The sequence below is a fragment of the Hydra vulgaris genome, chromosome 02 (genome assembly GCF_038396675.1).
Source record: "Hydra vulgaris chromosome 02, alternate assembly HydraT2T_AEP".
Classification (NCBI taxonomy): Eukaryota; Metazoa; Cnidaria; class Hydrozoa; order Anthoathecata; family Hydridae; genus Hydra; species Hydra vulgaris.
This window is the reverse complement of record NC_088921.1, coordinates 69,988,219-70,013,534: the sequence shown is the minus strand read 5'-3', so window position 1 is coordinate 70,013,534 and position 25,316 is coordinate 69,988,219. Positions and strand designations below refer to the sequence as shown.

Here is a 25,316-nt window from a genome sequence, read left to right as displayed (position 1 = left end):
CAAATGGGAATTAAGTGATTGAAATGGTCAGATAGGAATTAAGTGATTGTAATGGTCAGATGGAAATTAAGTGATTGCAATGGTCAGATAGGAATTAAGTGATTGCAATGCTTAGATAGGAATTAAGTGATTGCAATGGTCAGATGGAAATTAAATGATTGCAATAGTCAGATGGGAATTAAGTGATTGAAATGGTCAGATGGAAATTAAGTGATTGCAATGGTCAGATAGGAATTAAGTGATTGCAATGCTTAGATAGGAACTAAGTGATTGCGATGGTCAGATAGGAATTAAGTGATTGCAATGGTCAGATAGGAATTAAGTGATTGCAATGGTCAGATGGGAATTAAGTGATTGCAATAGTCAAATGGGAATTAAGTGATTGAAATGGTCAGATAGGAATTAAGTGATTGTAATGGTCAGATGGAAATTAAGTGATTGCAATGGTCAGATAGGAATTAAGTGATTGCAATGCTTAGATAGGAATTAAGTGATTGCAATGGTCAGATGGAAATTAAATGATTGCAATAGTCAGATGGGAATTAAGTGATTGAAATGGTCAGATAGGAATTAAGTGATTGCAATGGTCAGATAGGAATTAAGTGATTGCAATGGTCGGATGGGAATTAAGTGATTGCAATAGTCAAATGGGAATTAAGTGATTGAAATGGTCAGATAGGAATTAAGTGATTGTAATGGTCAGATGGGAATTAAGTGATTGCAATGGTCAGATGGGAATTAAGTGATTGGTCAGATGGGAATCATGATATTAACTAATAAAAAGATTTTAAGCATTAAAAAAAATTATTACTCTAAAATTAAAGTTTTTTAATTAAAACATTTCATAATTAAAACTATTTAGTTTAATATTTAATTCATCTTTTAGGCTGGCTTAGAGGTATAAACAATACATTGTTTCCAGTTTAGGAAGTTGAATGCTGCACATTCTTGACTCAATCCATGGGTTATGCTTATCTCTGTTTTTATGACTCATTCTATTATCTCCAAATACAGCTCTAAAACTCAGTTTTATGGTTCTGAGGCCGGCTAGGCTTAATAGTATTGAGACAATTGCTTGGACTATTAAATAGTGTACTGAGTACTATTTGTTATTTGATTCAAGTTCTTTAATTTTAAATAGGGATGCGCCGAATCCCTATTTAAAATTAAATATGATATTGGCTATAATATTTTGCTGAACTTGGAATGGTGCGGCAACCAAACTATTGCTAATTTTAAATATAAGCATTAGCTATTAAACTTAAAGAGAAAACCAGGCTCAAGAGAGGAGTGCAGTCGGTGCGCCACACCAGGGCCCATAAGAGTATAGTAAATGCAGTTTGCTCAACATATGTTGAGCAATCAACATTTATTTTACATTACCTAGTTGGCCATGCATCTTGTTGTTCCCTTTACAGCATATCTGGCACCAGGTGGTCAGATCGAATAGCAAGTGTCAAACCATTTGTAGCTCACCTTCCAGGAGTAAAGCTAGCTTTTATAGACTTGTTCTAGCTAAATCTTACACCAAAAACTAGAAATGAGATTTGTGTGACACAGAATATTAATTCCTATTGACATTTGCAACAAAGTCATTTAAGCCAGTAACGCGAATTTAGAGATAAAGGTTTCAAATATAGAATGCTTACTTTCACAATTAGTAGCTATTTACGACAGTTGGAAAGCAATGTTGAATGAAGCTAAGCTTGTTGCATCTAGCCTTGATATAGAAATAAAATTGTTTTGGGAACAATAACAGAAAACAATTCCACTATAAAAATGTGAGTAAAATGAGTGAGGTAGGCGAATCTCCCTTAAAATCCTAATTCCAAAAGCAAATTTTTTATGTAATATTGGATAATATTTATGTTGGACTTACAGTTCTTTTTAGCCCCATAAAACAGATTTCTTCAGAAACTTTCAGCTTTCTTTGGAACTACCAAAAAATGACAGAGGAGGAATTTATACACGAAGCAGCTAGTTTTGTAAAGAAATTTCATTGTTGGTTCGGTTAGCAGAATATTAAGACTGTCCAAATGATGGGTTGTTGTAGAGGACTGTATATGCACTTTTTTATTTACTCTATTTAATTTTATCTTTGGATCTTGAGCTTATTTATACGTACATGATGTTTGAATTAAAAAAATTAATAATAATATTATAAAATAAGTCACTAAATTTTATATTAAAATTCAACTTATTTTACTGCAGCTACCAGATAAGGTACAAATGAGTTTAATTTGAAATCTAATCTAAAAAAACACATGATATTTTCGAAATTAAATTAGGGATGCATCGAACGTTTGACGCATCCTTAATTTTAAAGTTCGAATTTAAAAAAGACTAAAGTATCAAAAACTATAAAACACAAAAAACCAACGTCATCACCAAGTTCTCTAAATCATTCACTAATATTTGTGGTCTTTTCCTAACTAACTTAAGTAACTTTTCTTCCGTTGAGTCTCATCTCTTGCAAAGTTTACCAGACCTACTTGCTCTTTGTGAGACTAATTGAAGTTCAGCTGTCTCATTTTGTAATCTTAGTGTTGATAGTTATCTTCCTTTAATTCATAATGCCTACAATAGTCACATGCTTAGCCAGGCACCTGCATTTGTAAGAATTAACCCATTTGTCAGAAAACTAGGTTTGAATCCACCGATCCACCATACTTTTACGTGCTTTGGTTTAGCACCACTTCACTCTATTGCCTTTCTCTATGTTCTATATCACTCTCCTTCATCTCAAGACTGCACTCTTTTGATGTTAATTTTGATCAAATTGACCAAGCCCTCTGTCTTTATCCTTCAGCCATACCATTGTTGCTGGTGACTTTAATGCTCATCACACTGAATGGCTTGGCTCTAGTGTCAGTGACTCTGCATGCATTAAGGCCCACAACTTTTGCCTTTCTCAATCTCTAACACAAATGATTAACTTTCCAAATTGCTTTCCAAACAGTTCAATATTTTTGGCAATGTATTCGATGAGTCATCTACCCCTGATCTTCTAGGATTAACTCTTACTTTCTATCTTTCTTGTAAAACAATTAATTGAATCCATTGCAAAATTAGCACCTTCTAAGGTTGCAACTCTTTATTGTCCTTGCCACTCTCTTACTTAGGATTCTATTTATTATCTCTTTAAATTTCAAACCTGTTCTTGTATGGAATGCTGTTGCCATATCTGGGGCGGATCTTACAATGATGCCCTTTCTCTTTTAGACGTTTTAAGGTGCAAAAACACATTGTTAACATAGTTGAACCTGCTCTTGCAGCAAACATCCAGCCATTATCACATTGTCGTAATGTTGCTTTTCTTTTCTATTAATACTATAATGGGCACTGCTCTAAAGAGCTAGCGTCTCTTGTGCCATCTACTAAAATTCATTCTTGTATTATTCGTCATTCAATTAAGTCTCATCCTTTTACTGTGACTGTTCCTAAATGCTCCAAAATATTTTATTTGCCTAGTTTTTTTCCTTGAACATCAGTTCTTTGGAATTTGCTTCCTTCATTTTGTTACCCTGATTCATTTAATTTGCAATCTTTTAAGTTATTTGTTAATCATTATCTTGTTCTATAAACTTTATTTTTTCTCTTCCAGTAACTTCCAACTCTAATAGTGGTTGCTTGCAGGTTTGTTGGAAGTGAAGATGTTAATAAAAAAAAAATTATTGCTTGTTTCGTCAACCACTAGATCTTTTAATTGCTATATAACCATAGAATAGAACTATTCTATGGTTAAAAAAATATTAATAAAAATAAAAATTAAATTATTGCTTGTTTCGTCAACCACTAGATCTTTTAATTGCTATATAACCATAGAATAGAACTATTTTATGGTTATATAGCAATTAAAAGATCTAGTGGTTGATAAAACAAGCAATAATTTTTTTTTTATTAACATCTCTAATGCATCATTTCTAAATGATGCGTTATTAATTGATTATTAATTAATTATAATTTAATTAATTGATTATTAATTAAATGATTATTAATTAATTATTAAAAAAAAACTATGCTTTTTGAGTAGATGAAGATATAGTGCCCCTAACAAAAGAAATTGCCAGTAGACTGATTAAAGTTTTGTTTTGTTAATTGAAATTCCAAGTTATCAGGTAAAAAGTTATTTAAAAAGGTGATTTCAATGGATGAAAACTATTTTAAATAACAAAAGAAAAAAGAAATCAATTTTTTCCTTTAAATGTTTTGAAACATAAAACTCTTCAAATTATCTAATTAAATTATAAAAGTATTTTAAATAAAAAAAGTTCATTTGAATAAAAATTTAAATAAAAATTTAAATAAAATTTATTTAAATAAAAATTTAAATAAAATTTATTTAAATAAAAATTTAAATAAAAGTTTATTTAAATAAAAACTCCTATCTCTCATCCCTGACTTCCCTTTGATGTAAGGGGGTTGCAATGTAATGGGCGGGTAACGCATAATGTGATGGGCGGGTAACGTATTTAATACTATTAGGATATTACTTTTAGTAATTGTTTTTACTTAACATGATACTTAATAAAGTAAAAGTAAAAACACAAATATTACAATATTTAAACCACTTAAATTAGTTATAGAAAACTATTTAATACATTTACGCTGACGATAAAACATGTTTTAATTTTTAAGAATTGTTATTATAAAAAGCTATAAAACAACAATAAAATAACCTGCAAAGTTGTTTTGACAATATAAGAGTTTGTGTTAATATAAAACAACTTCGAGGCACTGTTTATATTGCTGTTTTATACAGTTAAGTTTTTATAACATTATTAACATAAATTGCGTTTAAAATAAAAACAAAGATTGTTAAAGTAAGATTGTTATTGTTCATTTAAGATTATTATAGTTTATTGGATTTAAATATAGAAATAAACACCAACCAACAATGGCAACATCAAGCAACAATGGCGCATCAAACCCAACCAAACAACAATGGCGCATCAAGCCCAAATTTTCCTCAGCTCAGTACCTAACTAGAAATCTAAAAAACTAGACTTTCATAGCGAAATACTGGTAACAATATACTGAAAAATTGGACTTAGTCAATTGATCCATAGTGCACCGTTACTGTGTGCAAGCAGTATCAAAGTAAAGCAAGAAATACAGCAAATACATCTAAAAACGCTAAATTCTATAGGTATTAATCCAGAAACCGCGAGAACAAAATATAACATCAAAAACCTTTACATACACTGACAATATATGTACATACTACATACATTGACAATATATGTATAAAAATCTTAAAATGAATTCTATGAAACCCAAATCATCCGCTACACATAAAGACATAAAATAAATCTAAAATAACAACAAGAAAAATATCAATTTCGGATTCCAGATAAATTAAAAGCCAATACGATATAAAAAAATAGTTTTACCCAATGAACATTGCGTCTTATAAGAGATGGGAAGCATAACTTGTACACCCTTACTAATAATATTAATATTATATAAATACATAATAAATAAATAATGTTATTTGATATTACTATTATAACTTCATTACCCTTTTATATCACCATAGCAATACTCTTTTTTTTTTTACCAAATCTCATCGCAAGACTCTTCTATTTTTAATAGTAATTTTTTACAATGAAAATAAATAAAAATGCTATTTACTAGATTCACACAAATGGAAGAATAATAATGTTTCTTATAAACTTGCTTTTATCTAGCCTTTAGTATGTTTAAAAAAAACATTTTATTAACTTGACTATTTTAACAATAAACTAAAGTGAACAGAAGTAAAATATACATATATAGTAAACAACCAGGGCTTTGGCCGGGACTAGGTTTGATAACCTAGCCCCGGCCAAAGCCCTGGTCATTTACTATATATATAATTTTTTTTTAAAAAAAAGTTGTTTCTACTTTAAAAATAGTATGTTTCTACTTTATAAACTATTTTCAAGAAACAAAAAAAATAACTATTCAAAACATTTACAATTTAAATAAAACTTTCTTCCTCACTTGCATTATGTTTTAAATCTGATATTGTTACTGTAGCTAGATACTGTAGCTAGATTTTTAACTTTCATGATTCTCATAGTGATACTGGGTATTATTAACACCGCTGCAATTAAATTTATAATTATTTCACATTAAAATTCTTTTAAATTTTTCAAGTTTTTTTTTTTAATTATTTGAATGAGAGAAATTTAGAAGGCTAAAATTCTTTTGTTTAAATAGATTCTTCTAAAAACAAATTCCTAAAAACAACTTGTGTATTTATAGAAAATGTTTAACCTTGATATCGCTTTAAATAAAATGAAAATATAAGGAAATGGTATTGCGTTTTTCATATTCTCTTCGAGATTTCTTGTTAAAATAATTTTTAGTTAAAAGCTTATACTATCTGTCAATAACATAAGATATAAATAGAAACATTTATATGGCTAACTTTGGCGAGTCTTTGAGTATATTAAGTAAATTTAATAGTTGAGTAACGGTAAATTACTGTAGTAACTAAACTGATTGTTTTGATTTAGTTTAAAAGTAAATTCATTGTGATGCACTTTATCTATTCAATAAATCAAAGTAAGTATAACTTTAAAATATTATTGCCTTCGCAAGAATTAAAGTAATTTAAATTCAAAAGCGCTTTATATTGAATAAAAATCTCCGCGCAAGAGAGCAAATTATCATACTTCTATTCAAAAATAAATTTAGTGTACTTAAGTAATTTAATATACTTTATGACCCCCAGCCCTCAGAATTAGGAAAAATAAAGTTGGCAATAATTTGCCGACATTGATCTGTATAACATAGAAACGTATATATACTTTTCTATGTTATACAGATCACATGACCATGTAACATAGAAAAAAGGACGGCAATTTTTTGCCAACCTCAAACACTAGGTCAGCAGTTAGATTGACATTGTCAAATGCTGACCCTAATTCGAAGGGCTGGACCCCTAATAAAAAAATTTAGACACAAACATTACTTTTAAGAATGGCCAAACACAAAAGTTAAATTTGTAAAGAAATAAAAAATTAACAAATCACGAAAAAAATTTTTAAGAAAAAACAAATCCAAAGGTGTGAAAAGCAATCACGATTCGTGATTGCGATACATTTAATTCGAGCCCTGTATTATTTTATTATATAAATAATTGAGATTGATTATTATTATAATATTATATAAATTAATACAATAATCCATACATCAATTAATCAATACAGTCTCAAATCAAAATAAATAAACAACAAAAACAAATTTGTTGCTAACTCTTTTTTTTTTCATAATGATAAGTAATGTTTACATTACTTAAAAGACTTGAAATCATAGTAGATAAAATTTTAATATAAACCATGACAAATTTTTATATTAATTTTGATTCTGTTGTAAATATATCAAATGTTTGAGCTACCATATAATTATAGAAAAAAATAAAAACAATAGATATAATATTCAGCTTGGAAACTGTAATTTAGTGAAGCTAGGCTAATTAAGTAGTCAATTAAGTAAACATGGATTGCAACGAAAGAAATAAGCATGATGGAATAGACAATCCAGATTACAATGAATTTAAATATAATCTAATTAAATAATTAATAAACATTATTAAAGTAGTAAAAACTAATGTTTCAAAATGTTACAATTTTTTAAATTAACTTTTTATTTTATCTTAAGTATAAATGGCGAAAAACCAGTAGTGTGGAAAATATTTCAAAATGAAAAATTTTAAATTTTTTGAAAAGAAAAAGCAAATGTGGCAAAATGAAAAACATGCAATTCAGTTTTATTATTTAATGGAAAAAGATGAGAGTGCATCAAATTTGACAAATCATCTTTGAGCAAAACATAAGATTGATACTAATAAAATTGAAAAGTCTACTTCTACTCAATCTAACTAGCCTACACAGAAAAAACAATTTAAAAAATTAAATATAAGCTTTGCTAAGGAGAAAATATTGGAATAATTCTCAGCAGGATAGTTAAAATTTAATTATTTAATATTAAAAAAAAAAAAAAATAAACATTCCATTATAGAAATGATAAAAAAAAACTGTTAAATAACATTTAACTTTTTCTGCGGTAATTAATAGTATTGCAGTAATTTAAAAAAGTTTTTAAAAAACAAAATAATAAAGAGAATTTTATGACGCCAAATATCGTGTTAAGCATTATGCATGAAACATTTTTTATTTAAAACAAGGCCTGTATACCTGTCACCAGTTGACTATTATTTATATGTTTTTTTTATTTTAACTGACACGAAAGTAATCTGTTGAATGAACAAACATAATTGTAAACATAAGTAACGACACAATACAGTAAACACAAATTAAGCTTATTATAAATTTTTTTACTGGTAAAAAACTTAAGTTTTAAGGTAAGTTAAACAATACTATAATATAATTTTAAATGTATTTTTATGATGTTATTTGTGAATGCTAAGCATTTGAAATAATTTTCTAGTGTTTTTTGTTTAAAACATGCATTTCGGTTTTGGTTTAACATTGACAGGATTGTCTAAGTCACCCCATAGGTCTGTCAAACTTTACTCATAATGTGTGATTATTGTCATTACATTTTAACTGCAAAAAAATAAATGATTGACTTTTTATTTACTTATTTATTTAGTTTAAATAATATCATGATATCATGCCTCGCAACTACAAAAACAAACTAAGTTCAACATACGGATTGTATGATCAGGAAGCCATGAAGAAAATCATTATTAATGTGAGTGAAAACAACGTCAGCATAAGTAAAGCGGCATTCATGTGCAATATCAATAGAACAACATTAATTAATCGTCTCAAGAAAATGCATTGTAAACAAGTTGGGCGTCCAACAATTTTGACAAGAGAAAAAGAAACGTTGATTGCTCATACAATTCAGAAACTTGGAGACTGGGGCTTTGGAATAGTTCATTGCAATGTTGTGAGTATTTTTTTTTTTTTTTTTTTTTTTGTTATTCACCTCCTCAAGGCCATGAAGGCCACTACAGATGAGGAGGCTACTCAATAGTGGTTATAACCCTCTCTCAACTCTATAACTCCGAAACACGAACCTCGACGAACAAGGCCGCTGCGCGGAGAAACAAGTTGAGCGCGGTACTACCAGGGACGTGGTGGGGATCGAACTCGGAACCTCTCGCTTCTGAAGCGAGCGCTTTACCACTACACCACTACCGCATGTATTGTGCAATATATAAACAGAAGTGGTAGAGCCAATGCCTTTAAGAATGGCAAGCCTGGAATTGATTGGATGCATGGTTGTGAGGAGAGATGGAAAAATGAACATACCCGTTGGATTGGAAAATCTCTTTCTGCTAACCGTGCGTATGCATGCAATGTTAACGTAGTTAATGAATTTTTTGAAAAAACTAGCGGTTGTTATTGAGAAAATTCATCTACAGAATAAGCCACAAAATATATTCAATAGAGATAAAATAGGATTTCAAACCGACATAGGCAAGCAGAAAATTCTCTGTAAACGCTGATTAAAGAATCCACATAAAACAGCTGGTACTTCAACTAAAACAATGTTCACAGTGCAGGTATGCTGTTTTGCAACCGGTCAATATTTAACACTATACATTGTTTATAAAGGTCTTTACCTTTACAGCACCTGGTGCAATGGCAGTCCAGACAATACACATTAAAATTGTTCTCCTTCAGGTTAGATGGAATCCCCCAATTCATTGAATGGTTTGAAAAGATATATGATACAATACAATACAAAAATGTAGATAAAGCAACTTTTCCACAATTACTGAAATTGGTTCAGGCAGAGGGTAAATTGGTAACAGACAGTGGGGAAATAAGTTAAAGATAGTGCATTCAGCCGAAGCAATGCTATAATGGCTTTTGAAACTTGTGGAATTTTTCCACTAAAACAAAGTAGAATAACCAGTGAGAAATAGTCAACGGCAGAGCCTCTGGCATTGGGTGTAATTATTAGCCCAGGTAATAACGGAAATCAAAATAAGATTATACCAGCAATCAATGACATGAATAGTATAAGCTCCATATCAATGCGAGTTATAAGTTCAGATGAAATATAGGAAGTTCTGACTCCAAGAAAACAACTAGAAGCGGTACTTTTAAAACATCTGTCTGATTTAACTGATGAAAAAACGAATGTCTGACATCTGATGAGTCTCATGCAAGATTAAATGAAATAGAATCAATCAAAAAAAGCAAACCTAAAAAGAAATAACTTACTTTTTATATATTCATCTATTTGATATCTTTTAAATAACAATTTTTTGTTATGCTTTCAGCGCTATTTTACATTTTTTTTAAAGTGGTAATTTTTAAAAAGAAACTATAGGTTGGTGCTAGTATATATTTCAAATGCTTTCTCGATTTTATTTGTCGCAATTCCAATTATTATGTTATCCTTATAGGGTATTTTTAACATTTAAAGCATAAAACATTCTACTGTCAAAGTTACCCCAGATAGAGGGTAACATTGACAGTGGCATTACAGCAACAAAAGTAGTTATCTATCAATAATATTACACAAAAAATTAAAATTTTTTTACAGTTTATGGCAGCAATATCACTGGTAAACAATTAGAAATATTGGATACCAAACTTTATTTGTCGCATGCTAGAAAAAAAACTTTTTTCTGAAGATGTATCCATGTTACACCACTTACCTTATATATATACATACATGTTTTTTTTTTTGTTTATTTTTTTTTTGCGATTCACCTCCCCAAGGCCAAGAAGGCAACTACAGATGAGGAGGCTACTTGTGGGTATAACCCTCTCCTAACTCTATAACTCCGAAACACAAAACTTGACGAACAAGGCCGCTGAGCGGAGAAACAAGTTGATACATGTATGTAAATGTATATACATGTATCAGGGCTTGTAATGAAGCGAGCGCGATCACGCTCCACTCGTAAAACGCGCCCGTAAACGATATTTTCAAACGTTCTAGGCGCAATAAACAACGCTCGTTCAGCTTATAACGAGCATATAAAATAACGTTCCAATAGTTCAAGATTATTTTTTTATTTTCATAAAATATTTAAAAAAGATTTTTATTAAAGATATTCTGTTATCAAACAACTGATATAAAATATAAAAAGCACAACGTCGTTCTCTTTTGCACTATCGTAATTAATGAGCAGTTTAAAGTTGTTATCGTCACTAATTTCAATAATGGAATGTGCACGTGGAAACACAATGTGAATACAAAAATGCGCAAATAAAATAAGAATAGAAAATTAAAAAACCATTATAAGAAAATTAAAACTGTGGAGTATTTTTAATCTTGTGAAAATATCAAGTAAAATTTATTTGATTTATTGTTTGCAATATTCCACACATCATTTATAATAAAAATAAATATAAATAATAGAGTAACTTTTAAAATTAGTTTTTGTTCATAGTATAGATTTTTTATTAACTATTATTTATTTTAACTCAAATTTAAAACGATTCTGTTGTTTAGAATGTTCGCAATTAAGGACATTCGAAAAGAAAACTAAGTAATGATGTCAATATTTATTAAATGAAAAGTTATTATTCTTATTTATTATTATTTCAAATTATTCTTGTGTTATATTTTTAAGATAAAAAAACGTAATTTAAAAAGAAATTTTAGAAAAAAATTAAATTGAATAAAAAATATCAAGAAATATAAAAACCATTAACCGTTAATTAAGTTTACAGAGTAACATTTTAAAATACATATATCAAAACAACGAAGCAAAACTAAGTCACTAAATTATACTTCAATACTAAATCAATAAGAAGTTGCGTTTTTGTTTGATATTATTTTTTTATAACATAAATATTTAAAAATAAAATCGCGATCTGACAATATACAAGAAGTTTGGAAGTATAAAAATCTCTTTCGTTGAAGTAGTTTCATAATTGTGATACTAATTCAAACATTTTTTGACGAAAGAATTATGTAACAAATAAAAAAAGATATAAAAAAGAAAAAGCTTTTTATGAGTATCGCCTTTAACAATTTTCATGATCGCGCTCGCCGACGTTATCTCGAGCGCACAAAATCACGCCCGATGAAAACATATTCTAATTTTACGAGCGCGATATAACATGCTTGACAATTTTCTTCATCACAAGCCATGATGTATATACATGTATATTCATGTATATACATGTATAAATGTGTGTAATTTTTAAATCTTCTTTATAAATGTAATAACTGTTTTTTTGGTACAAATATAAGTAGGAATAAAAACTTACAAACTTTAGCAATGCTAGCTAACATTACCCAAATGCATATTGTTAACGGTTTTTTTAAATGGCAATATTCAAATTTGAAGATTACAATACCAGAAGATTGGGTACCATTGGTTACATTTTTCTCATTAGAACAATTACAACAAACCATTGGTAAAAATGCAAAAATTAACAAAACCCATCTTAGCATTATTAATGACTAATAAAATAAAAAGATTAATCAATGATTATATATATATATATATATATATATATATATATATATATATATATATATATATATATATATATATATATATATATATATATATATATATATATATATATATATATATATATATATATATATATATGTATATGTATATATATATACATACATATATACATATGCATATATATATACAAATATTTATATATATTATGTGCATATTATATATGCATAAAATATATATACAGTATATATTTATATCTGATATATATGCATATCATATATATATGAGTGTGTGTATATATATATATATATATATATATATATATATATATATATATTTATATATAAATATATATATATATAAATAAATAAATAAATATATATATATATATATATACATATATATATATATATATATATATATATATATATATATATATATATATATATATATATATATATATATATATATATATATATCAGTGGTGTACACTGGAATTTTAGATGTTTGAGTTTTGACAATTACAAGCATTGTGCTTGTAAGTGCATTGTGCTTGTTAAGTGGAGCTTGGGAACAAAAAAACCCTTATTTTGGGTCCACCCAGCCCTTAATGTGGGAGCAATGAGTTTATAAATATTTTCTTTACTATTTTTATCTAAATTTATATTCATCAACAATTTTCAAATTTCATGCAAAAATCTCTTATTTTTAAAAAATTATGATCATATAAAGTTTTATGTAATCCTAGATCCATTAAAATCTCAGTAGCTGTAATTTTCTTTTTTTAACCTTCATAAGTGGATTTTTCATTTATGTCCCTTGAATAATCAACAACCTCTTCTTCAAAATGATTCAATACCGCAAAAACGGAATGGAAACTAGATGACATCGTTCTAGTATGTTAAGTTTAACCAATTTTTAGCAGCTGAATATTAATTAATTATGTGCATGATTGTAACTCTCTGCTTTTTTGTGGGAAGCATAATACACAAACACAGTGGACCAGAGAGACCGCCAGGTTTTATGTCGTGTCAATTGAATCAAACCGTTTTTATTCAAGAGTATTTTTAGTTTATATGTAGAAAAAAGGGTTTTTGAAATTAAAATAAAGTGCTAAGGGCCAAAAATGGGCCAAAACAGGGTGTTAAGATAGTTTCCACCTACCCATTTTTTCAATTGATTATGATTGAAAATATTATACTGATTAGAAATCATATAAAAACATAGGTCTGAAAGTTACTAAAAAGTGGTCTTTTTTACATTAGAAGTTAAAAATATTTGAATTAAAATATAAAAAACCAACTTCTTTTTAAAAATTCCTTTTTGCGCCTTTAAAAATTTAACAGAAATGAAGTAACTATTTACGGTGTCTGAAAAAACTGGTTTTTATTATCATCAATTGCTAAAAAATGTTTGAATAATTATTATATAGAAGAAATTTAGAAGCTGATATTTTTTAAATGATGAAAATAACACTAAATTATAAAAATATAAAATAAATGATAATTTTTATTTATAAACAAATGTTAACTAAAAATAACAAATTAGGCAACATTAAAAGTATAATTCTTTCGCATAGCAAATAAAATCCAGGGTGCACGATTATATAAAGAAATTTATATAATCGCAAATATATATATATATATATATATATATATATATATATATATATATATATATATATATAAATATATATATATTTATATATATATATATATATATATAATAGATCTAATGGTTGTCAGAGAAATCTCTACCTACTAAAGGCTGGAAAACCTCATCAAGGTTTATGGGGAGAAAAGATTGCTAAAGTATGTAAATATTAAACAAATCTCTAAAACTGATATATATATATATAAATATATATATATATATATATATATATATATATATATATATATATATATATATATATATATATATATATATATATATATATATATATATATATTCATATATTTATATTTATATATATTTATATCATTAATTAATAGCTTTTAAATTTGATTCAAGATTGAATGGAGGATGATGACAAGAACAGCTTCATCTTCAATAATTCATACCAAAGAAGTTCCTAATATATTAAACTCAAATGTGTCTTCCAAATTATGTAGTAGATGTTTTTCAACTGTTGCACAAGGATATTTACACAACTGCTCTTCTTTATCTGCAGTAGAGAACCTGATCTTATTAGCATTAAGTCTAGGAAATTTGCAAGCAGAGCAATTTGCATCTGGTATAATAAAAGCAAAAATGAAGACTGACAAAATTGCAAATGGGGAACAATTTATTTTGTCTTCTGGCGGAAACCCATTGACGATTACAGTTGGATGTCCTGATAACAAAGCAAAGAGAAGGTGCATATATACTGTTGAGTACATATTTATCAATTGAGAAAATATTATTATTTTTTTCATTTATATATAGGTCAGTAAAACAAGTATCTCTTCAGATGATTAAGGAACTTCAAATAGTGTTAGAACTTTCCCTGAATAAAACAGGAGTATTGATATCTACTCTTTGAAAAGGAATGGGAAGTAAGTCAGCAGTAGAAAACAACATTTTTGGAAAAATGAGTGACCTAGAAGAGTCTTTATCTCATTTTTATCAAGTAGAAAAGGTAGCACTAATATATTTTTTAGTATTAAAAATTAATTATATCGTTTAAAATTTTTTTTTTACTTATTGTTATTTTTCAGGTCAACTTTCTGATGGTACTACTATAAAAGACCTTGTTTTTGTTCAAAACACATCTAGTTTTATTCTAGATTTAATAAATCAACGTAGTCTTGATCCCCAATCAGCTTTTGTTTGTATTTCTATGGATGGAGGAGGTGGTTTCATGAAGGTCATTGTAAATGTTTTTGATGTTAATGAAAATACTACTTCAAATTTATACTTAAGTAGTGGTGTACAACGCTGTCAAATCCTCTCCATAGTTGAAGATGTGCAAGAATCAAACTTCAATTTAAGAATAATTTTAGAGAAACTAAATTTACAAGATGTTAAGTTTTCAGCAGCTTTTGATTTGAAATGTGCTAATGCAGTTTTTGGAATTTCAAGCCATGCAGGAAAAAAAGCTTGTCTTTGGTGTGAAGGAGACTCAAGTGAAGTTTGTGGTAAACTGCGAACGCTTGGAAGCCTTGACTATTGGTATCAAAGATACACTGTAGAAAATAGTTCAAGGAAATCCAATATGAAACATTTTATGAATGTGATATATCCAAGAATTCTCTACCTCGATGAAGATCCAGAAACACTAATCCAACATTTAGTACCTCCACCTGAATTACATATCCTGATAGGAATAGTAACTACACTGGGATGTTTATTAATGGATCTTTGGCCAGGATTTGATAATTTTTTGAAAAATAATGGTGTACTACAGAAAGGATATCAAGGTAGAGGTTGGGATGGGAATAATTCAAACCAGATACTAAAGTATGTTGATGAGTTGGAAAAAGTTGTTTTGTATGAATATCCTGGTCTTGTGCCAATTGTTCAGTGTTTAAAAGATTTTAAGGTTGTAAAAGATTCTTGTTTCGGTAGAACACTTGAGCTTGAGTATCAGCAGGCCATTCTAAAATTTAAGAACTCCTTTTTATCTGCTCAAGAAATTGCTGACATACTTGGGAAAAAACTTTCAATTAGTTGGAAAGTACATATACTCTTATGTCATGTGCAACCTTTTGTTGAATACCACAATTGTGGCTTATCTAAGTTTGCTGAACAATGCGGAGAATCAATTCATTCAAACCAACATGGAACAGGTTCAAGCGAAAAGTTGCAAACAAAGAATATGGCGAAAGACTCCTCTCTTCTGTGATTGACTTTAATGGAAGAAGAGTTAGTTATGTTTAGTTGGTTTATGTTCCATATATCAGTAATATTTGTAAATATTAGTCGTTTTATTGTTTTAAATTTTATTCAATTTATCTAAATAAATTAAAGAAAAAAGATTGATAAATAAAAAATAAACTAAAAAAGTAAAAGAGTTTTATACTTTTTATTAGATCCTGGGGGCGCTGTATCTGACTAATGAAATATAATAATTTTTAAATAATTTTGCAAATATAAACTTCTAAACTAAATGCAGGGAGAAAAAAAAATTAAAATTGAAAAAAATCTTAAATGGGTTTGGGGCCCCTCAATCTTCCCTTTTGCCCCATTTGGGACCCTTAGCACTTGGTTTAGATTTTAAAAACAACTTTTTCTATTATTATAAAATAAATACTCTTAAATAAAAAAAGTTTTGTTTAATTGACACGACATAAAACCTGGCGGTCTCTCTGGTCCACTGTGCAAAGTAAAGCTTATCAAGAAATTATTTGAATTTAATAATATTTAAAATCTCACTAATAGTATCCTGTATTGATAATCCTAGTTTTGATTAGCACAATGTTAAACTATAAAAAATTGAAACTTTTCAGTGATTAATTTGAAAATGCCACTTTAGCACCCTAATATCACTGCTGCGCCATCACATGCTACAAAAACTAAATAATTCTTCAAATGTTTTTCCATCATCCAATAAGACTGAAGACATTCGAGTAAAGCATAAAACAATTTTTAAGCCGTAATGCTTTCAAGTTCCATTAAATCCAAAAATAAATTGATTGGTGAATTCATTCCACTGCCCTTTACACAGCACCAAATGTACACTACCAGTGTTGATTTTTAATTTGAAATGGTTGACTTAATGACCATTAATGAAATCTTACTCTTTGATTTTACAAAATCGTACCCTTTGATTTAATGAGATAATTTACCCTTCATTTAGTTACCTATGATTGACAATGTTAATGCATAGTTTGTAAAATTACAACCCATTACAAATCCATTAAATTCTTGAAGATCAATTATTTTATTTCAAAGTTATTAAAGGACTGCCCAGTGAGAAATGAGCTAGTGACTAGCTTTATAGCAGTTTTCAAGCAATTTTGTTTTACTTATTTTATTTTCCTAATGTCTTTAGCATCTTTAATAATTCGATTTTTAGTGTTAAGTCTATTATAATTATGAGAATAATTGAACTTTAAGCATTGCAATTTTGTAGCAATGTGGCACTAGCTACATATCATAGCTTTGTAGCTAGCTACAAAATATCTACAAATCTATAGCTGGTTGATAGCTACATATCAAAATTTATAGACAGCCATTTATTACAATATGACAGTAACTACAATAGCTAGTGGGTCTTTAGCTTATTAAGCTAGTAGATCTTGTAGCCAAATCGCTGCCTTTATTTTTACAAATATCAATAGCTTTTTGCTAACTTAAAAAAGCTCGCTGTCTTTATCGTTAGTATTATAGATAGCTATTCGCTAGCCGATTTGGGAACTTTATATGGAGTTCAAAATATGTTTGCTCAATATATATATATATATATATATATATATATATATATATATATATATATATATAAAATATAATTCAGAAAGATGATGTTACAAGACAGGAAAACCTGAAAACGAAAAATTATCATTACCAACCTTGAGCAAAAAAAGAAAAACAAAGTCTATTATTAAAAAAAGTTAAGTAACAAATCTGGTTTAAAGATACGTTTATTTTTGGATAAAAAAATGTTTTTATGTTGGATTTGTTTGTTAGCTTCTCCAATTGGTTCCAGAGTATTAGACCACAATAGAAAACGGAGAATCTCGTAAATTTTGATTTATGGAAAAATTCATTTAAAGATAGTTTGGATGAGTTTTTTATGCTTCTATAATAATTTTAATAACACAAGATATTATGGGATTAACATGCAGACAAAATATTGTTACCTCCTAAAAACCTATATTATTAAAAAAGCAGTCTGTTTGATTTAAAAGCAGTATTAAGTTTGTTGTTTCCTTGTGCCCTTAAAAAACTAAAATAATAATTTCTTTGTCTTAAATTCTTTGTAATAAATACTAGTAACCATTAAGCAACCACAAGCAAGCATAAGGTGAAACCATCTAAATTCAAGAGAGATGGGTACTAGTTCTTATTGTTAAAAATCCATAACTTACTGCAATACTTTATATAAAGAATTTGATACAACTGTAAAAAATCCCTAGTATGGCTTGTTTATGTGAATTAGTTAAAACTAGATAAACTGGATCAAAGTATTCAATACCAAATAAAGGAAAGTTTATAAATTTTGTTATAACTTGAAAAGGTTAGCTATGATTATAACTATGATTTTTCAGAATGTTATATACATTATAACTTTAATAAGTTACAAAATAATAAAGCTTACAAATCATTTACTTATAAAAGTATCAAAGCCAGTGCACAGTGGGTCAAGGTGTGCCAAAATTTAAAAAAATTTTTGTTTAACGTAGGATTAATGGTAATAGTTGTTTTCCATACTTATCAAGCTTTAAAAAAATGATATTTTTTAGTCACTAGCTTTTATATTAAATTTTATATGGCCTGTTGAAGTTTATTTTTTTTTTGCCAGATTTGTAAGTTTTAAATAAAAATTAATAAAATATATGTGTTGCTACACAGAAACTGTCAACTATTAATTGAATTTATTTTATTATTATTAAAATTATTTAATTAAAATTATTTGCGCTATAATTTTTTTATATATTGATAGATTGATACTCTTTGAAACAAAATAACTTCCCTGCAAATTTTTTGCTTGTAAGTAAGAAATTTTATTTAATTTTTAAGATGATGTGTTTTTACAGGTTTTTTTAGTGTAAATTTTTGCTTACTTTATTTAATTAAAAAACCTCCAATATCCTCCAGTCTGAAAATGCATTAAAATCTTTACTAAGTATATATATTATAATTTAAAGTTAGTTTTAGCTTCAACAAAGTACCACCTTGCCCACAAATAACTTTTAGATAGCAGATTATAACTAAAATTTTGCCCGCGACAAACAAATCACGAAATTTTTTAATTAGTTAATTTTTAATTAATCACTTCGCTTTTTAATTAAAAATAAAACACATCATCTTTAAACTTTTAGGCATAAATATACTGTCATTTAAATGATTTCTAATGAATGTATTTTAGAATTTATAGGTTAAAATGAAATACATTGATATATATACCTACATGCTAGAAAATAAATTAAAAATCTCTGACCATGGTGTTTTAAAGGATGTTATCAATGGTATGAATCTGGTAAACCCTAACCCTAAGCTGTAAACATTGCTAATTCATATAAGAAAGAGATGGCAGGACTTAAAAGGTAACCGTATTTGTTTCAAAAAAAAGTATAAAGAGTGGCTACAGACAGAGATTGATGTTTTTACTGATATTCCTGTGAAACAAGATACATATGGCAGGCCTTCAATTGAGAATTTTGATGACTGTTCACTTTGAACAAAGTACAGGCGTAACTCTCTACAACATGGGCATTCATCGAATGAACTACTTTTTGCAGCAAAAATTTCTCTTAAAAAAGAAAATAAACTTGATGAGGTACATGCAGTAAAGAGAATTTTTGACAATAGTAACAAAATATCTCAACAACTCTCTGGCAATGAGGCTCTAGCTTTACTTTTAGATACAAATATGACCAAAGATGGATATCAACTACATCGAAATGCTCCTTTGAGAAAAAACTGTGAACTTTATCCTTCATATCACATAATAAAGGCAGCAAAATTATCTTGCTATCCAACTGAAATAGAAATAGATGATTTTTTTGCTAAAAACTCAATGCAGAGATTTTAGCTAAAAATTATATTTGTATATTACGGATACCATCTAAAGATGGTATCCGTAATATACAAATAGAAGAGTCATTGTTTTTAACTTGCATAGTACCACTTGACTTGAGCTCATTTGCTGGTGGAAAAAAGACAACTTTGTGGCGAAACCTAAAACCATCATCAACTCTGTATTGTCGCCCTTTGCGTTTTCAGTTTGAAAAAGAGTCTAAAGATATTATAATCTCTGAAGAAGCTCAACTAAAAGAAGAAATAAGGAATTTAAATTGTACAAAAATTATATTAAACAATGGAAAAGTACTTCAAGTAAAGCATGTGATTGAAATAACAATGATTGATGGAAAAGTACACACAGCTTTATATGAGGCCACTAACTCAAGTCAGTGTTGCTCTATCTGTGGATGCTCACCAAAAGAGATGAACAACATTGATGCCAGCATAGTAAGATATTACCAGGCAAAAGGCTTGCAGTATGGTTTATCTACACTGCATTGCTTGATTCGATGTTTTAAATGTTTTCTGCATATTGGTTACAAGTTGCCTATCAAAAAGTGGCAAGCAAGAACAGCAGAAGACAAAGCACAAGTTGCTGAAACAAAGTCTCACATCCAACAAGCTTTTCTTCAACAGATGGGCCTTGTTGTTGATCAACCAAAGTCTGGAGGATCTGGTACATCTAATGATGGCAACACTTTTCGACAAGCATTTACTGATGCCATTTCTTTTGCAAATATAACAGGTGTCAATAAGGACCTAATTTTAAAATTGCACATTATTTTGTCAAGCATATCAAGTGGCTATGAAATAAATACTGAAAAGTTTACCATGATGTGTACAGAAACTGCAAAGTTGTTTGTGAAAACATGTGGTTGCCTTAAAGTTGTAAATTGTGTTTGAATGAGTTGATAAGACATGAAAGTATTTTTTTCATAAGATTGTGTACCTATTAAAAACAGTAAAATGAAATTTTTTAATGTTTATTCTGTGGATTGTGTTTGAATTGAGTTGATAAGATGTGAAATAATGCATTTTTTTTATTTTTATTTTTTGCTGTATTTATAATTATTAAGAAAAAAAATATTAATAAAATCACTTTTTTAGTCACAAATATGTTTAGAAGCTCTAAGTATGTTATATCAAAGTATGTTATATCAAATTTAATAATATTTAATAAAAAAATAATTTTGGCACAAAAATGGGCATTCTGACCCACTGTGCAGTGTCAAGAAGAACTTTCACTTTGGTCCCTACTTTTGGTTGTCAACTTTTAAATTAAAAAGTTAAAAAAAGTTAAAAGAAGAGTTAAAAGAGTTAAAGCTAAGTTAAAGTTAAGTTAAAGTTAAAGTTAAGTTAAAGTTAAAGTTAAAGAGTTAAAAGAAGTGCAAGTAATTTTAACTTAAAGCATTGAAGTTAATGACAGCTAATGTAATAAAACTTGTGACTTGTATACATTCTTTAACAAATCATTACAATTGTTTTAATGCCTCTGGATGGCTTTAATAGTAAAATATAATTTTCATCTCCACAAGAATTAAAAAAAACTCACTAAACTTAATAAATTTATAAGCCTCAGTAAGTTTTACTAAAGCTCATAGTTATAAGCCCTAATAAAGTTTAATGATCTATACCCAACATCATACCGTCAACGGGGGTGACTATGAACAGCGGGGTGACTATGAACATCAGTACCAAGTTAACTAAAAGGTGAAACAACACACACAATAGATCTAAATTGTGTGTTATTGTGATCCAGTTGCATTAAATATAATATTTGGAACCTAACTTTAGGCTGCGCAAAATATTTTCCTTTTTCGGCTTTTCTTTATCACATATCAACAGCATGAGTTACATTGTTCGGGTAGTTTGTTGACTTATCAAGCTATATCTTAAGAAGCGCTTATCAAAACACTATAAAAGTTGCTACACATCAAGTTCAGGTACATATTGTTCTAATGAATTCATAATTGAGGGTGTAGTTTGTCTGTAAATGATTATTTGCTCATTTAAAAATAGCATTTTTTTATCAAGAACTCGAGTTTTTTTTTTATTAATTTAAGGAATTATGCCTCGAAATTACAAAAGAAAGGAAAATAGCCAAGGTTACAAACAAATTACACTCAAAAAGACTTACAAGCAGCAGTAAATAAAGTGAAAAACCACGGGAAAACCATCAGGAAAGCAGCCAAAGCTTATAACATTCCGCTAGGAACTCTCCATAAAAACTTGGAAATCAAGTTCCAAAAAAGCATGGTGGACAAACCAGACTTGACAGTTCTACAGAAAATTTAATTGTTCAAACAATTACTTATATGACAGATTGCGCCTCTTGATTCTTTGGACATTCGACTTTTAGTTAAATGTTATTGTGATAAAAAGAAAATAACAGACTTTATATTTAAAAATAATATGCCTGGTGTAGATTGGGTTCAGTCTTTCATGAAAAGGCATTGTCTGACGAAAAGGGTTGCTGACAATGTAAAGCATAGTAGGGCTTTAGTCAATGAAGAAACCCTTAACCGTTATTTTAACAACTTATACCAAGAATTAAAGGATATACCTCCAGAAAACATATATAACTATGACGAGACCAATAACAGATAATCCAGGGTCCAAAGCTGTTATTGTTCGTCGTGGACATGGACACTGCGTTGAAAACAAACAGGAACATTCAAAGCAATCAATATAAAGCAAAAAATCTCTACCAGGGTTGGACTCATGGTGGACCACCTAGAACTGTATACGATATCACCACTAATGGGTGGTTTGAAGCCACGATTCAACATGACATCAAGTTTGTAACAATGCCACCTAATACAACCCATCTCTGCCAACCACTAGATGTTGCTGTATTTAAAGGGTTAAAGCAGTCATGGAGGACAGTACTTTCAAAGTGGAGAATAGAAAGTTGTATTAAAGGGGCTATTTCAAAAGAACACATGTATACTCTTTTAAACAAGTTAGTAAACACCTTGAAACCAGAAGCTTTAATTTCTGGGTTTTGAGCAATAGGAATCTACCCTATGAACAAAACAGAGGTGATAAAACGACTTCCAGGAAAAAATAAAGACTCTGGTGGTAAAGACACTGTAATGGTTCTGAACGAATCCGTTTTAGAGATTCTGAAAAACAATCTAGGCTTAGGTACAAATCCAGTTGTAATACAAAAAACACACAGCTCAAAGGTTGAACCAGGAAAAAGAGTTCTTTGTTTAGATGAGTCAATGCCATCAAGTTCAACAGAGCAAAACAACAAAGATAGTGATTGGTACTGTGCTCTCTGTAACAAAAAATGGGTGGAGTTAAGCGACGACGTATGGATTCAATGCGACAAATGCAGCAAACCTTATCACCTTCAGTGTTGTGGCCTTTTCTATGAAAAAGATCAATATTATAAGCTTGATATTGAAAAAATTGACTTTATATGCAGCTTGTGTGAGCCATGTAAGAACTTCGAGGATAATGATAGTTGATGGTCTGTTTTTTTTAAGGCAGCTTTGTAAATATTGTTGTAAATAGTAATGTGCTGAAAATACTAGATTTTAAACTTAGTATGTAATTTTTTTCAAATGAATTGATTTGAAATAAAAGACTCTGCAACATATTAAAATACACTTTCTGTTATCTGTTTGATCTTTAACAGTATCCCCCCCCCCTAGCCTTACAACATGTTAGTCTATCCAAAATCTAAGAAATAAAAACATTATGTTGTGTTCAAAGTAACTCTGAATCGGATGTTCATTCTCACCCCGTTTTAAAAATACAAATATGCTTGTACAAAATAAGAAAATTAAGGTATTTACTTTATAATGTTTATCAGGCCTAGAACCAATTTTGGAAGCTAGATAGTATAATGTTCTGTTAAAAAAAAAAATTAGCTGTTAGACTAACTGTATTGTTATATGATGCATAAATGTTTAAAAAGCCTTCATAGTCACCCCAGTTGCCGGTATCTTATGGATATGGTGTCAAACATGGATCTTAAGCATTCTTTGATGGAAATATGAGGTTAGCTACTGTGAAAACATAAATTTATTCTTTACTAAGTTCTAATGCAGGAATTGGTTGAAAATTGATGCCTTATTCACTTAGAACCCACAAGATCTGCAAAAACGTATCAATATATTGACCTGATAAACTTTTACATAAAGTTAACTGATGTCACTTAATAAACTTTTAAGCATAACAAATAAATTTTCCAGTATTTTAATAAAAACTAACATTTGTTAGCAATATAGCCTAACGAAAAAGAAAATTTAACAAGAGCATTTAATTCATTTTTTGATTGATTGTTTTATAGAAGTAAAAGTTCTAAGCCACAACTATTAATGCCTGTTGCAAAACTAAAATTATTGTGGTTAATGTTTGCTGAATAGATTATACTTTTTTAAATGTGAAGGTCAGTTTTATTCAGTAAACAACCTAAATGTACAATTATGAAGAAAAAAAAAAAAAAGAATAGTAATAAAACAAGATCAATTCTTATTACGACTCTTGCGATTATCAGTGAAAAAGGCAAGGTTTTGAAATGCTATAACAAAACCTCGCTTAAATAAAGAACTTAATTTTTTTTTATGTGTTAATTTTTATAAAAATTAGCACATTAATTTTTATTGAAAGTAGCACATTAAGAACGGAATTTAGAAAATAACATATATTAATATGCTAATTTTAATTTCTATCCAGAAAGTAAAAAATTTCAAAGCCTCGCTTTTTTCAGTGATGCATAGAAAATAATGGTTTAAAAAAAGATCTTATTTCAGTGACATTTCATTTATCGCGAAACTAAATTTTAAAAACACTAATAAAATTTACCTGTTTTCTGTTACTCGACATAGAGAGTAAAAAATTATTTTATCACATGAAAAATAAAAAATGATTTAAATATATATTATTTTCAGTATTTAAGTTAAAATATTATTAAATAGTAACATCACGTAATAATACCATACAAATATTATGTTTATGTACATAGATTATATATTATTACATTAAATTTGCCTTACTGATTCACGTTTTTGAATTTAGAAACAGCAAATTATAAAATTTGGACTCACTTAACAATGCTCAAACGAGTTGCTTGGGTACTGGCAAACCTTTATAAAACCGAGTAAAAACCATAGATATTTTTTATTTTTATTTTATATATCTATTTATATTTTAATTTATATAGCAATGGTAAAAATATAGTCATAAGAATATCTTTCTTATAATTATGGTAAAATTCTTGTTCATC

The 25,316-nt window shown here is 28.3% G+C and overlaps 1 protein-coding gene across 3 annotated transcripts in view; it reads right to left on the bottom strand.

Moving 5' to 3' along the window:
• Nucleotides 1-25,036, bottom strand: part of LOC101238117 (Na(+)/H(+) exchanger beta) — a 101,182-nt gene extending 76,146 nt beyond the window's left edge. For 2 of the 3 annotated variants that reach the window (XM_065791823.1, XM_065791824.1), the window contains exons 1-2: nt 24,896-25,003; nt 12,201-12,396 (exon numbers count right to left, since the gene is read on the bottom strand). In XM_065791823.1, the coding sequence (XP_065647895.1) occupies nt 12,201-12,396; nt 24,896-24,916 (217 nt within the window). In that variant the 5' untranslated portion in view covers nt 24,917-25,003. Of the gene's footprint in view, nt 1-12,200; nt 12,397-24,895 lie in introns of all 3 variants that reach the window. The other variant, XM_065791825.1, reaches the window with a different exon arrangement.
• Nucleotides 25,037-25,316: the final 280 nt, after the last annotated feature.